Genomic DNA, 14,308 nt, shown 5'->3' with positions numbered 1-14,308 from the left:
CAAGGAGCTGAGTAAAAGGACAATACTTGGCATTCTCACAAAAGATAGATTCAAATATTGATAAAAATTCCTTCAACTTTTAACAGAAGTGCTTCTAAATAACAGTAACTAAATGAAAAGTACAAATGATATGAAAATGACCGAGCTGATGTTGAATTTAAAAACGCAAACACGAGGAAATCCACAGATGCTGGAATTTCAAGCAACACACATAAAAGTTGCTGGTGAACGCAGCAGGCCAGGCAGCATCTCTAGGAAGAGGTACAGTCGATGCTTCGGGCCGAGACCCTTCGTCAGGACTAACTGAAAGAAGAGCTAGTATGAGATCATCTCAGTTAGTCCTTACTAGCTCTTCTATCAGTTAGTCCTGACGAAGGGTCTCGGACTGAAACATCGACTGTACCTCTTCCTGGAGATGGTGCCTGGCCTGCTGCGTTCACCAGCAACTTTGATGTGTGGAGCTGATGTTGAAAGTTAATTGCCTAACAACACAAAAAAATTAAGTAATCAACAACAGCTGTGAACTTGCAAGTAAGAGTGAGATCTAGTGATTAGAAATAAAATGACAAACCAAATCAGGAAGGAAGTAACTCTAGTTTTTAGAATAATAAATTTTCCTTCTTGCCCTCTACCCTATCTGTTTCTCAAATTGCAATGAGTTTGCTTACTGGTGTTTTTTTTAAACTTAACTCACTGGATTTGTTTGGATTAAACTTTGAAACTTTTCTTTCCAGTACATCAAGAATTCCCACAAATGCAAAAGAAAGTTCTGATCATTTATTCGTTGGATCATAGCCTCTACCACAATGTTGTTCTGGCATTTGCACACTTCCTGATGACTGTCTGTGGCACCAAAGTGACTTTAGATTGTTTACAAAGTAACGAGGCTGCTAAAATCGGGCACATCAATTGGCTTACATTACAAAAACACGAGTCGGACAAGATTATCATTCTGTGCTCCCGTGGAACAAGGGCAAAGTGGGATGCTATGCTGTCTACGAAACAGAGAGAGATATTACTGAAAAGTGAAGAACGTTCACCAATGCGTGACATGTTTACTCCAGCCATGTACCTGATTTTGCCAGATTTTAAACGGCCAGCTTCATTTGGGAAATACATTGTTGCATATTTTGATGACATCAGCAGTGAGGATGATATACCTGATCCCTTTAATGTTGTTGTGAAGTACAAACTAATGAAGCAGTTTGAGGAAATACACTTCAGAGTGCAGGATTTGGAAAAATATGAGCCTGGAAAGACCTTTCATGTGGCAGGAATAACACAGAATGATTATCATACACACCCATCTGGTGAAGTACTGAAAAAGGCAATTGAGAAGTTTAAGTTGTTACAAATGAAACAGCCAGATTGGTTTGAAAAAGAATGCATCACATCCCCAGAGGAAGCAGGGATGGAAGAAGAATCATCTGTAGATTTTTCAGCAATTCAACAAAATATCTTGCAGTATAAGCCTTCTGATGTGCCTTGTACTGTGAATGAAGTATGCATGGCCAAATCAAATGAGGAGACATTTGTACAGTATCCTGTAGGAAATGAGTACGCTGGTCAAGGCATGGGCTTGTCACAAAATGTGATTGGGATAGACATCAATGAAGCACAAGTTGGGAACGCAACACACACCTTAGAGCCGTTGTTTTGTACATCCATATTGGGCTGTCACCAAACTCTTTTAAACTCCTCTGATTTTGAGTCTTCTCAAAAGGCAGAAGGATCACTGGAAAGAGATTGTATAATGCAGAATGATATCAGAACTGTTCCTCAATATGCTTGTGAAAGCAACATCACAGTAAATGAGGCGATGACAGATTCTGGTAGTGAACAGAAGTCGGGTATTTCTGATGATGTAAGGAGGAAACTTGAAGACCTTCAGAAAATGCTCTTCTTCCAGGGTTTGATGTCATCTGTAGACTCAGCTAGTGAGGCTGCTGGATATCCGCAATCTCACTTTCTCCTAGAGAAAGGAGAAAATACAGATTCAGACCAGGGGTATAGTTCCCAACAGTCGGTTGATGAAATTCCATTAGGAAATGTGAACACGTCTTCTGATGCATTAAATGAATTGAAAATGCTGCAGATGGCTTTACTTAATGAAAGCATAGGGGTGACTGAGTAGGAAGTGAGCACACTGCTCAATGATGAGGACTTACAGATGCTTTCTGAACTCAATGCAGTGATATTGACATCGATTTTAGGTATGTCAGACTTGATGCTTAAGCTTTGTGTGTACACCCATGGCTGAGCAAACACACAAAATCTATTTTAAAACCAAAGTTTTAGGTAGATTGGAAATTCTCATATGAGAGCAGAATAATTTTAAGGTCTTGGATGCCTGTTTGGGTTTATGTGAAGGGTACCTTAGGGTAAAATGGACTCTCTACTCAAGATTTGCACAAGTTTGAAAAAAAATTAAATGTAGATATAATTGCAATAGGACTTGCTCTTTCCTCAATTATAAAACTTGTTGAACTGAAATTTAAACAAGTTTCAGAGCATTAATCATGAATAGACACAAAACGTAGTTTAATTTTTTTTCAAATTGCAATCTCCAATGTTGTCCTAAATTAGGATAGAAACACCTCCAGATTATGCTACATGAATAATTTATAGGGGATAGAGAAATCTGCCGCCACTACTCGTCATAAAACAGTATGGAAAGTTTGTCACCTCAAAGAATAGCAGCACTCAGGAGACTGAAACAAGGCTACAACAAGAGTATATGGTCACAATCTTGATTTTGTGCTTGTTTACCTTTATTGTGAAGACTTACTATCCAGTTGCACCAAATGAAGACAAATGTGTGAAGGTGTGGTGCACTACATGATCATTACATGAAGCACTGCTTCAGTTACAGACAAGCCTCCATCATGGATCGGAACTCTTGATTGGGTGTTGCACATTCTTGCAATGGAAAATTAGCAATCCAAAGGAAGGTTTCAGTTGGGGATGAGGGAGAAACCTGGTGATTAAAAATTGGGACTTCCATCTGAGTAGTGGAAGAAAGGGAACTTGGGATTTGAGGAATCTGTTGGGTTGTGAGGATAGTTAGGCATGAATAATCAGGAAGAAGAATGGGATTGGTGGGCAAGAAGCCAGAAAGGTGAAAGGTAATTCATATTAGTGAGGTCACAGTCCAGTAAAGTAGTGAAGATCTTATTGCCCCAGAACTACCCAGTAATTGTCATTCAGGAATCAGTATTGTCTAATTCATCCTGTAATGCTCTGTGGGGAAGGTTTGCACAAGAAGTGTGTCTGCTGTGAAACTAGTGTCAGATAAACAAGTGGAAATTGCATTGAGAAATGTTGTGTTGAATTTCTGGGATAACATGAAACTACGCAGAAATAGTCATGACTGTGTTTCAGTTTATGATAAGTCATCCTGATCCTGAGGAATTATTTTAGAGGTACAAGTTTCTGTTCTTAAAATGTTCAAATGTTCAAATGTTTTGTGGGTTGATTTCTAAACTATTATGTTTTGGATTAGTGCAATATAGGACACTTTAGCATCGACTAGTTAATTGCCAAAAATGATGAACCTTGATAATGTTTGCCATAAAAAGCAAATGCCAAATGTTGTCTTAAAGTAGAGGTGAAGAAGAGTCCTGATTGGGAACCATTTAAGAGTGTTAAGATGGAAATTCTAAAGAATATGTGATATGTATAAGCTCTGCTTGTGTAATTAATACCTTTGTATATTGTATAAACATGAATATTTTATCAATGAGACTCCAGTCTTGACTGCTAACTTCTAACCTCTAAATGTTTTTGTAACTTAAATGCTTCTTTTTCATAGATACAACTTGTATGTTTCAGACACTGAAGTCAGGTCCAAAAGTAAAAAATATTTGCTCCCAGGTGGTGTGGCTGAACCAATAAAAGTTGACCAAGGCATTTCATCTTAAAGTCCACCTAAGAAGGCTGCCATTACCTTGTTTAACTTATCTTCTACAAGATAGGGCCTCTACCAATATATCACTGAGAATAATTTTAATGCTGAAGTTTTAGAATGATATTGATTTTTGTTGTGTTAGTAGGAGACCATTCAACCAAATGTTTGAGACCAAAATGCCAAATGTTTGAAAGTGCTGTCTAACTTAATTCTGCATTCCAACTTCTCCGTTAATAGCCCTGACCAATAACAGATTTTACGTAGCATCCTTGCCACTCCCATTCAAATAGTGCTTTCCAGATCTTAACAGCCCTCTGGTTTTACTATCTGTTTTGTATCTGATTCCTGGCAACTGACTCCTTTGGTTCTCAGTGAAGTCCTTGACCTTTATGGGTAGACTTTCTTCATCACCAACATGCCTCTGCTCTAAATGGAAACTAATTCAAGAAACTGAAGCTAGTAGAAATCTGACATTAAAAAAAATCTTATGAAAACATTCAGCAGTTCCAACAGAACTATTGGAAAGAGAAATCAGGTTAACATCACAAGTTAAAGATGAAGTGGGTGAAAATACTGAACGTGTCCAGCATTTTCTCTTTATTCCAGTATTTAACCTTCCTTTACATGTATTGTACCTACAAATCTTCCCTCTTGCATCCAGCAAGCTTTGATATCAAATATTCTAATTTTCCACTTTGTTGGTTTTGCTGGATATTTTGCTATTTTAGACATTGGACCTGCAGGACACAAATTATAATTCAGGTTTTATTCCATTCTTTTAAATTTAACAATTTTCACAGTCCCCCTTACTTCACTTCATTCCTGAGAATAAGCTCCAGTACTACTGGAAACCTTCGGTTGCCCTGTATACATTTCAGGAACTCCTGATCTCGCTTTACACTATCATTTGGTCTAAATGAGAGTCATACAGATTTGTTAGTAACATATAGTATTTTACATTTTCCTGAAAAATGGTAATGTATCTCCTCTATCTCCTTGGGTAGCTATAGTAACTACTGCAGTAGCCAAACAGATTTTACTTGACGACGCTTGGAATAACATCTCTCAGTATGGTAGGAATTATCCTTTTATGCAACTCTTCTGAAAAGGGGATGACTTTCTTCCACTCTGGTTGTGCAAGGTCTGAAGTAGATGATGAAAGCAAACTGAGAAATGCAAACTCTTCTACAGGCAGGACAAAATGGCTGAAATGAGTGTGCACTTTGTGAGATGTTACGTTCTTCTTGCCCCTTATACAAGGCCTTATTATGCCCCCAATGCATGGATTTCAGAACCTCCTTCTTTTGAATGCTTCCTCAAGAGTTAATGTGGGTGTTGTGTTTTCCCAGGAGACTTTGAGAACATCCTTGAATTGTTTTCTCTGTCACTTTGGCAACTTTCTTTTCAGTAGCTTAGAGACAGGCATGCAAACTATGTGGCCTAGCCAACGTAGCTGAGGAGAATTAGGCTGGGCATGCTGACCTGGGAGAGGACAACGGACATTGGTTCATGTATCCGTCCAGTGAATGTCAAGGACATTTTCAGGTACAGTATTGGTGGTATTTTAAAAGTTGCTTGAGATGCCTGCCATAAGTAGGAAGAACATAGGGCAATAGGAATCACTGCTGTCTAGTTGAGCATGATTGTTATGTCAGGTCTAAGGTCTTTAGATGAGGAAGGAAAATAGTGTTCTGGCTCAGTGTGAATTTGGTGACTTCATCATGGATCTGCATAGTGTAATGGCTGGTGGAACGCTCTTACCGCTCGAGGTGTTTCAGAATTCATTTCTGGTGCTGTTCTATTGGGAGTCTCTGTATGTCCTTCCTGTGGAATGTGTGGGCTTTCTTCGGCTCCTCCGGTTTCCTCCCACAGTCCAAAGACGTACCGGGTAGGTTAATTGGGCACTGTAAATTGTCCCGTGATTAGGCTAGGGCTAATCGGATTTGTTGGGGGTTGTTGAGGACATGTGGCTCCAATCAATATTTGAACATAAATTTGTGAAGTGGTCCATGTTTACACTAGTCTTGCCATGGACCCTTTAACATTGAAAGGCAGTGTGATGCATTAGGGCCAGATAGATAGAGAACTGTGTGTCTTGCCGATGTTGAAGGTTAAATAGTTCCCTAGTAGTTTTGAAAATTAGCTCTACTCCTGCAGGAAATTTGTTGGATATGAGGTGCGGCATTGCATCAGGCTAGGATGTACAGTACTGTTTTTAATTCAGAATCAAAATCAGGTTTAATATCAGTGACATATGTTGTGAAAGTTGTTGTTTTGCAGCAGCAGTAGAGTGCAATACATAAAAACTATAAATTATAATAAAAAAATATATTAAATTTAAATTAAGTAAGTGCTGCAAAAAGAAAGCAAAAATAGTGAGGTAGAGTTCATGAGTTGGTTGGTTGTCCATTCAGAAAGCTGATGGCAGAGTGGAAGATACTGTTCCTAAAACTTTGAGTGTGTGTCCTCAGGCTCCTCTACCACTGCTTTGGTAGTAATCAGAAAAGAGGGTGTCCTGGGTGTTGGGGATTCTGAACGATGGATGCTGCCTTTTAGGCTGGTTGTTTAGGATGCCACTGCTGGAACACAGCAACACTTCACTGGCAGCAAATAAATCTACTAACTACTTTATTAATCTTGCTTTTTATGGACGATGTTCACTGCAATCAATAGCCTGCAACTTCCCTTTTGGCGTTGTGCTTCTGAACCATCTGTATAACCTGCCATTTTTGCAGTGTTCTGTGAAATATCATGATCTGGAGTCTCGAAGGTGCAGCCGGATTGCGGCAGCACAGCTGGGCCCAAGAGTGAAGAACAAACCGATGTTCGTCCAATTTAAGCACCAGCCCAGACTGGAAAAAAAATCAGAGTGTCAGGGCCAGAGACAAGGGATGGGCCAATGTTCAGCTCACTGCTCCACAAGGTTTACTCGACTGCGCTGAATTGAGGCTGTGGTTTGCAATTGACAGGGTCCTGAACCGATTGCAGCGATGAACTGGCTTTGTGGCCAGCCATGCTTACTATGTCTATAGATGAAGAGTCTACATGATGTTTTGATTACTGGATTATACGGTAAAATATCCTGATCAATATTGTGTGCTAAACCCCAGTATCCAACAATTGTTATCCACACCTTCCTTATCATCCCTAAATATATTATAACCAGGGCTGTGAGTTCCCCATTCCTCTTCACCTTTCATGCAGGTCTCCATTATGGCCACTAAGGCAGGGGTTCCCAACCTTTTTCATGCCATGGACCAATACCATTAAAGCAATGGGTCCGTGGACCCCAGGTTGGAAACTTTTGCACTGAGGCATTACTCAACATGGCAACCTGTTCCTGAAAATAGTTTACATATAACACAGCTAATGACCTGATGCCTTCAATCTCTCCCTCCCAACAAAAGCCTGTTCTTTGCACTATTCCGTTCTATTTCTATTTGTCTCTCCTCATTGGAGCTACAGACTGATACCACTAACTCACCACTTTCTCACCCCTCTTCATGTTAAAAACTTGATCACAACCTACCTCTTCCCTCTTCTTTCATATTCCATCCCCCCTCCCCTGCTCCCTTGAATATCCCCATAATTTCCTTATTACTTACCCATTGCCTATCTCAGTCCATATCTATCCTCCCACTGCCTCCTCAATATTTGACTACCATTTCCCAACCGTCTTTTCTCCCTGATCTTTCTTTTCCCTTTCTCTCCTGTTATTCCTCCTCTTTCCTCAATTTCTGGATGCATTCTCCTTACCTGTTTCCTGTCTATTGGTCTCTGCATGCAATCTTACTTTGAAATTCAAAGCGAATGCAAATATTCTGCATTCTTAATTGCTGTGTAACCTAATGTCATAATTTTTATTTTCTCTATTAAAACCTAATTATCTGCAGGAATGTAATCCAGATTGTAAGTAAATAGTTTACAAACCTTTGACCCTCAACAAACAAAAGTTCCAAGCGCATGTTATTGACCTAAACCACAAACTGTTTCTCCCTCCACAGTTTTTTCAGCATGTTCTATGTTTGTTCCAAATTTCCAGCAACTCCTTCATATTGCTTTTTGATGGGTAACACCCCAACATTCTATTATAACCAAAGTATTTTCAAATGATTAAGATTCTATCAATTAGAATTTGGTAGAATTTTCCTAATTCTTATCTTCCTCATCATTGAAACCCTACTCTGTTCAACACTTGTATTAAGTAATTCTGTAGCAGAGTCAGGAGAACCCAAAATGGAATTGAGAAATAACAACTTAAACCATGCCAAAACTAGTTGGCATGTTGCATAAATCCCCCGAAAGAAACTGCATCAGATCAAAACTGAAGCATCTTCTGAAAACTAAGTAAACATGCTGAATGTCATTCTTATTACTTGGGTCTGAGCAGTCTATCATATTATGAAGGTACTCACTGAGAAAATAAGATTACTAATATTTTCTGATTGACTCTGCTCTAATTTTAAAAAAGAAAATGGTTTCCATTACTTTGATATAACATAGTTTTATCTACTTGGATTGTTCACAGCATTACAGAATAATTGTTTAAACAGTTTCATGGGTTATCGAGAGTAGAATTAGTAATATTGCGAGTTAAACATATTATTTAATACAGCACTTAGGATGCAAATAAATAAAATTTAAATTGTACAGCATAAATATATTTAAACATCACAATTTATTTTCTATATTATGCAAATCTTGAATCTGTGGGATATCAGATTTTATAAATCCAAATACAACACAAACTAAAAACTAGAGTTGGCACAAAAAGATTAAAGAGCCAATGTTAATATCGTTTATCTGAGGATTGGTATAAACTAGCACTTGGAAAGCTCAAATTGGGTTTACAGTTGTTAATTCTGAACACTGGGGCTTAGAAGATATGTTGGCCTTGGAAGGGATGTAGCTCAGATACTATAAGGGTTGGGCCTGTATTCTTTGAATATTTTGATAATGAGGTAGTCTTGAAGATGATTACTGATATACTAAATATTTAAGAGGGGAAACCATTTCTTTCAGTTGGAGGAACGGGTAAAAAAATACAGCCAGGATATTCAAGGTATCAAAAAGCAGTTGATCATAAAACAGTGTAAATGTGGAACTTGTTTTTGTAAGAAGTTGTAGAGACAAGTTTAATATTAACATTTTAAACTGTCATTTATACTTGTTGACAAAAGTATTAAAAATAGGTACGATTTAAGATGGGTTAACAGAGTCAAACACAGATCAGTTGTTTGAAACAAAATGCAAGTGCCAGCTGCTTGGGGCCTCTTGTATTGGAGTCATGGCTAATTGCAAGGCAAGTAGTTTAGGCACAGTGGTTAAGTTACTGGTCTAGAGACCTTAAGGTTGGATAATGAGTTGGAAATAAGAATTTGACATTTCCTTAATCCATTATTTCCCTGTAACTTGTTGTCTCTCATGCCCAATGGTAATTTACAATAACTAATTAAACTATTAGCACCGCCTTGGGATGTGGGAAGAAATCCACACAGTAACAGGGAGAATGTGTAAACTCTGCAGAGACTCAACAAAGAGGTTGGGATTGAACCCTGGTCACTATCCAGTAGAAATTGTTCTCACTATCCAGTTGAGATTTGTAATACAGTTAGTATTATTCCAGCTGCTTTCACAACAACACTGGCTGTGTTTTGACCTGCACCAAGAGACTGTTTAAAAAGAAACCTGTATGGACTCCTGAACAGTTATCCTATGATCATTATGCTTTTTAAATAAAACAAGTTGACCACCTTAAATCAGTGTCAGGTCACTGTAAAGGTACAAAGGAAGTCCCTGTGCCTGTTTCATTAGAAATAGTCCAAGGACTAGGGAACATAGATTTAAAGTTTTGTGGAAGAGAATCAACGGGATGCCAGTAAAGACCTGAGTAATTATTTATCTGGAATTCCAATAATTTGCAGATGCATTCCATCTAATTGTTAGTGATTGTGCAGTTTATCCCAATCTGTGTGAAAGAGGTTCATGATGGTAACCACGTTTTGATGCAATATTCTAGCTGCAACCTAACTAATCTTGTGTACATGGTTGACATGATGTTTTTAAATTGCTGTTGCTAATTTTAAATCCTGAGATCCACACACTTCAGTAATCTCTCATAATATCATACCCTTTCACTTTCAGTGTTGTGCACATTTAATCTAGGTTTCTTTGTTCCCGATGGGTGTGTCAATTATTCTATATAGTTTCATCCTTTCTATCAAAATACATTATATAACAAAATTTGAGATTAATTAATCATTTTCAGTGCACAAATGTAAAGGAGAAACCTTTGTGCTGCATTATAGTTTTCTGAATTAAATTTTGTTTACTAGCTGTCTGCCCATTCAGCCACACTATCAATATCTTGTGCTCTATTACCACCTTCCATTCTACAAAGCTTCCTGTTATTAGGAAATCTAGAAATCCTGCACACAATTAATTTTAAAAAAGACCCCTGTATAACACTACTACCTTTCATGCTACAGACTGAAAAACAGCCATTTACCTCAACTGGCTGCTTTTTTAAAAATCTTTTAAGTCAGTTTCCTATCTATGATGCTGGTGACCCTTAAATTCAGTGGGTTTGTTTTACAAAATCCCAATTATCAAATTCTTTAAACCAAGTTAATTACACAAACAAATGAAAACAAATTTATTTACATCCTTAAAAGGACAAAGCACAAATTTATGAACATTCAATACTAATTGCAAAACACTGTACAAATATAAATAGACTTCCTTCTGAACATATTATTCTGACTTCAATACAAAAACACTACAATCACTGATGCTAATTACAATTAGGTTATTTAAAATAAGGTTCCAAGTTCTATAAGGCTTTTTTCTGTTTTTTTTCTTAGTGCTCATAGGGGAAAATCTAAAATTATATAATTATAAATTTGAAATGAACTTTTCTGTATTTAATCGGTCGCAATTGACATCAAAATTTCCTGATTTTCATTTTCTGTCCAGTAAAAGAATTCTTCCCACTTTAATACTCTGAAGTTGATCCAGTTGTAATCGCACCCTAATATTTCAAACCTAATGCAGGTCCACAAATCGGTAATTAATTAATATAATGTGTTTCCCTGCTCCCATCTTTTTCAGTCAAATTTATCCTGAAACAACAAATTTCAAGACATATGCCAACGATATTAAATCTGATTCTGGGTCAGTATTCTTTCCAGTGGTAAGTGCTCTTAAATGTATTTACTAGATAAACTATTATTTCAGGTCTTATCAGTGCAAATGATTGGTGTCTGTTCTAACTAGATAATTAATTTCTAGAACAAGCACAGTGGAGCTAATAGACAACATGTTTCTCTTTATCCCTGTAATTACGGGGCCTATTTGTAACCGACGTTCATTGTTCTATGGTAGCAGATCCATTCAAAAATGCCTAAAATAAATACTGTGTAAGCAGTAACCTGTCAGAATTTATCTGCAGTGGATTAGAATATAAATTAAATTATGTCTAGATAAACCTTGAATCTTGGTATCTGCTTCATCATGTTGAATTGCTGGGAGTGGTTTAAAACTGAAGTTTAGAAGTGGAGCACTTCGGAAGTTGCCTACGGTTATTTGACGTCTTCTGTACAATTCAGGTTTTAAAGCCCCGTGGTTCGTGATGCAAAGAACCAATTAGAATTCAAGCGAAAGTTTAAAAAAAGGAATCAGTCTGGCGGAGCGTAGAACTGATTCAGATACAGTAATGCGTTTCTCACATACAACCTGTGCAGAAGCGAATACAAGACCAATAGAAACTGATACGCAAACACTCAAAAAGCATCCGTTAATACAGGTACAAAATAATTTACAAAATAATTTTTAAAAATCCCACAGGCTGGGCTTGATGAGATACTGTTGCTGTTAGGATTGGGCAGCTACGGCCAATGTGTTCACGTATCCGTGGGCGCACATCTCATTCTCCGAGATGCAATGTGTGAACTGCATGGGTGGGCTCGAGTATCTGTGGACACGTCTCAGGACGCAACATCTCTCCAGCACCTCGGCACAATCACAACACAACCAAAAGACATTCTTGAACAGAAATACTGAAACTTGTTGGTCATAAATAAAGACCAAAAAGCACCTGACCACCAAGAGAGGGGCATTCACCGCATAGCTGGACAGGAAGCGGAACACGACGCATTTGTAGTCCAGCTGCAATGAATTGAGTTCATAGAGCCAGAGAACCGGGATGGAAAAGGAAACGAAGTAGACCGTGGTGACTGTGTACTTGAGGTACACGTTGGGGATCTGACCCGCCAGCACCAGCTCCATCAGAGTGAAGCTGTCCAGGAGGTCGAGGCAGGTGCGGCTGTAATAGTTCTGGGCCCGGTGGCTACTGTGGCAGCTCAGGTCTTCGGTCACCGAGTTCAGCAGCGTGTAGAGCAAGGGCACCGATGACATAACCACGATTTTAAAGCCGGTGGTGCCCAGAGGAACTTTGAGCTCAATGAGGTCGAGGATAGATGTCTCCAGGATGAGCACCATCTTGGGCGTGCAGGCGATGACATAAATGAGCCAGGCTAGGTAGGCGAAGGCGAACTGTCCCGGGGCTGCCTTCTCCCGCGCCGCCCCCCGCCTGGCGTGCTTGATGAAGAAGATGAGCCAGCCGGCCAGCACCACGAGGTCGGTGGCGATCCAGGAGCACCAGTACAGGTCGGTGAAAATAATCAGGTAGAAATCGAAAAGCCCACCCTGGCAGAGCAGGAGCAGGAGGCAGAGGCCCTTGTAGAGCAGCGTCCGGCTTGCGGCGGGCGGCGCCGAGCTGCTGGTGCAGTCGGACGGGTTGTGCACCAGCTCCCCTGAAGTGATGATGAAGGCTGGACGCGCTTTGATGTTGGAAGCGGCGCCGACCTCTCGGCCGAGGCTGGCGGTCGAGGTCTGGGAGTTCCTCCTGAACGAACTGTTCCTGATGAAAAGGGACTCGTTTTCTCCCGCCCGGAGATTACCCTCCGCTATTGGGGCTGCTCCGGCGGCCGAGCGAGAGCCCTCACCGCCGGCCGCAGCGCTCATTGTCTCCCCTTGAAAGGCTTTCCTCGCGGGCGGCTCGGTACTGATCAGGCAGAGGCGGGCGGATCCCAAGTACAGGGATGGATTTGCAGGAGAGGGACTGCTCCTGGTTCACCCTGTAGGGGTAAACACCGTATCCAGGTTTAAAACACTCCAATACATTAACTACATTACTGTCTAGGAAAGTAGAGCGCACTTACAGTGTTACACTGTCTCCCGAACAAATGCCGAGCTTCGGTCAACCATGGCAGGACCAAACGCAAATGCAGGAAATTCGAAACAAAATAGAAAATGTTGGGAATATTCGGTAGGTTACCCAGTTCTAATGAAAGGCCACGTGCAACGTGAACTCCGTCTCTCTCACCTCACTTTCTGCTTGACCTGCTGAGTATTTGTAATATTTTGTTTTTATTTCCGTCAACTGCTAGTCGTTTTGATACGTTTGCCCTCATGGTTTTGAGACTAGTGGTAAGCATCCTTACCAATGTACAGTACTTACTACTGCACACTGCTTCTTGTGCAAACTCCATAACGAAATACATCTGAGTAGTCAAACAAATACGTTGAAAATATTGGCTTCACTTTTGTTATTTTCTCCTATGCCATGGGGTTCAGTTTATTCAACCGGGAATGCAACCCCCCGTATAACCACTGGAAAAAAACTCTGTGTGACATTTGTGAAGGACTAATGGCTTTCTTGTTTGGATTCTCCGCTATTGTATTTATAAAAGGAGTATTTAAAACAACTTTTTCGAAAGTAAATAATACGATCTGCAGTTTCAAATACGTCGTAACTAAGATGCAATGTGAAAATTAGACATTCTCTTGTGGTCAAAGGAACATAAGAAATAGCTGGAGGGGGCCATCCGGTTCGTCGAGCCTCCGTGCCAGTCAATAAAATCATGGCTGATCTGGCCATGGACTCATCTCCACTTACCTGCCTTTCCCCGATAAGCCTTAATTATCCTACTCTGCAAAACTCTATCCAATCTTGTCTTAAATATACTTACTGAGGTAGCCTCCACTGCTTCACTGGGCAGAGAATTCCACAGATTCACCACTCTCTGGGAAAAGCAGTTCCTTCTCATCTCTATCCTAAATCTACTCCCACGAACCTTGAAGGTATGTTCTCTGGTTCTAGTCTCATCTACCGATGGAAACAACTTTCCTGCCTCAATCTTCTCTATCCCTTTCATAATTTTATATGTTTCTATAAGATCTCCTCTCATTCTTCTGAATTCCACCGAGTACAGTCCCAGGCGACTCAATCTCTCCTTGTAGTCTAACCCCCTCATCTCTGGGGTCAACCTGGTGAACCTCCTCTGCACTGCCTCCAAAGCCAGTGTATCTTTCCTCAAGTGAGGAGACCAGAACTCACGC

The 14,308-nt window shown here is 39.8% G+C and overlaps 2 protein-coding genes across 2 annotated transcripts in view; one reads left to right on the top strand and one right to left on the bottom strand.

The window, feature by feature from the left end:
* The window catches only part of LOC134351625 (interleukin-17 receptor A-like), a 64,132-nt gene extending 60,394 nt beyond the window's left edge, over positions 1–3,738 (top strand). The window contains exon 13 of the mRNA XM_063058024.1: positions 735–3,738. Within this exon, the coding sequence (XP_062914094.1) occupies positions 735–2,134 (1,400 nt within the window). The 3' untranslated portion in view covers positions 2,135–3,738. The remainder of the gene's footprint in view (positions 1–734) is intronic.
* A 4,698-nt stretch (positions 3,739–8,436) lies between these two features.
* tmem121b (transmembrane protein 121B) lies at positions 8,437–13,859 on the bottom strand. The gene has a single exon (XM_063058023.1). The coding sequence runs from the start codon at positions 12,929–12,931 to the stop codon at positions 11,780–11,782; it is 1,152 nt and encodes a 383-aa protein (XP_062914093.1). The 5' UTR covers positions 12,932–13,859; the 3' UTR covers positions 8,437–11,779.
* Between the last annotated feature and the right edge of the window lie 449 nt (positions 13,860–14,308).

This window comes from Mobula hypostoma, chromosome 9, assembly GCF_963921235.1.
Source record: "Mobula hypostoma chromosome 9, sMobHyp1.1, whole genome shotgun sequence".
NCBI classification, from domain to species: domain Eukaryota; kingdom Metazoa; phylum Chordata; class Chondrichthyes; order Myliobatiformes; family Myliobatidae; genus Mobula; species Mobula hypostoma.
The sequence above is the reverse complement of the archived record's forward strand: the minus strand, read 5'-3'. Positions and strand labels throughout refer to the sequence as shown.

Coding starts and splice junctions, on each gene's coding strand:
- tmem121b (XM_063058023.1), bottom strand. CDS start 12,931: ATGAGCGCTGCGGCCGGCGGTGAGGGCTCTCGCTCGGCCGCCGGAGCA.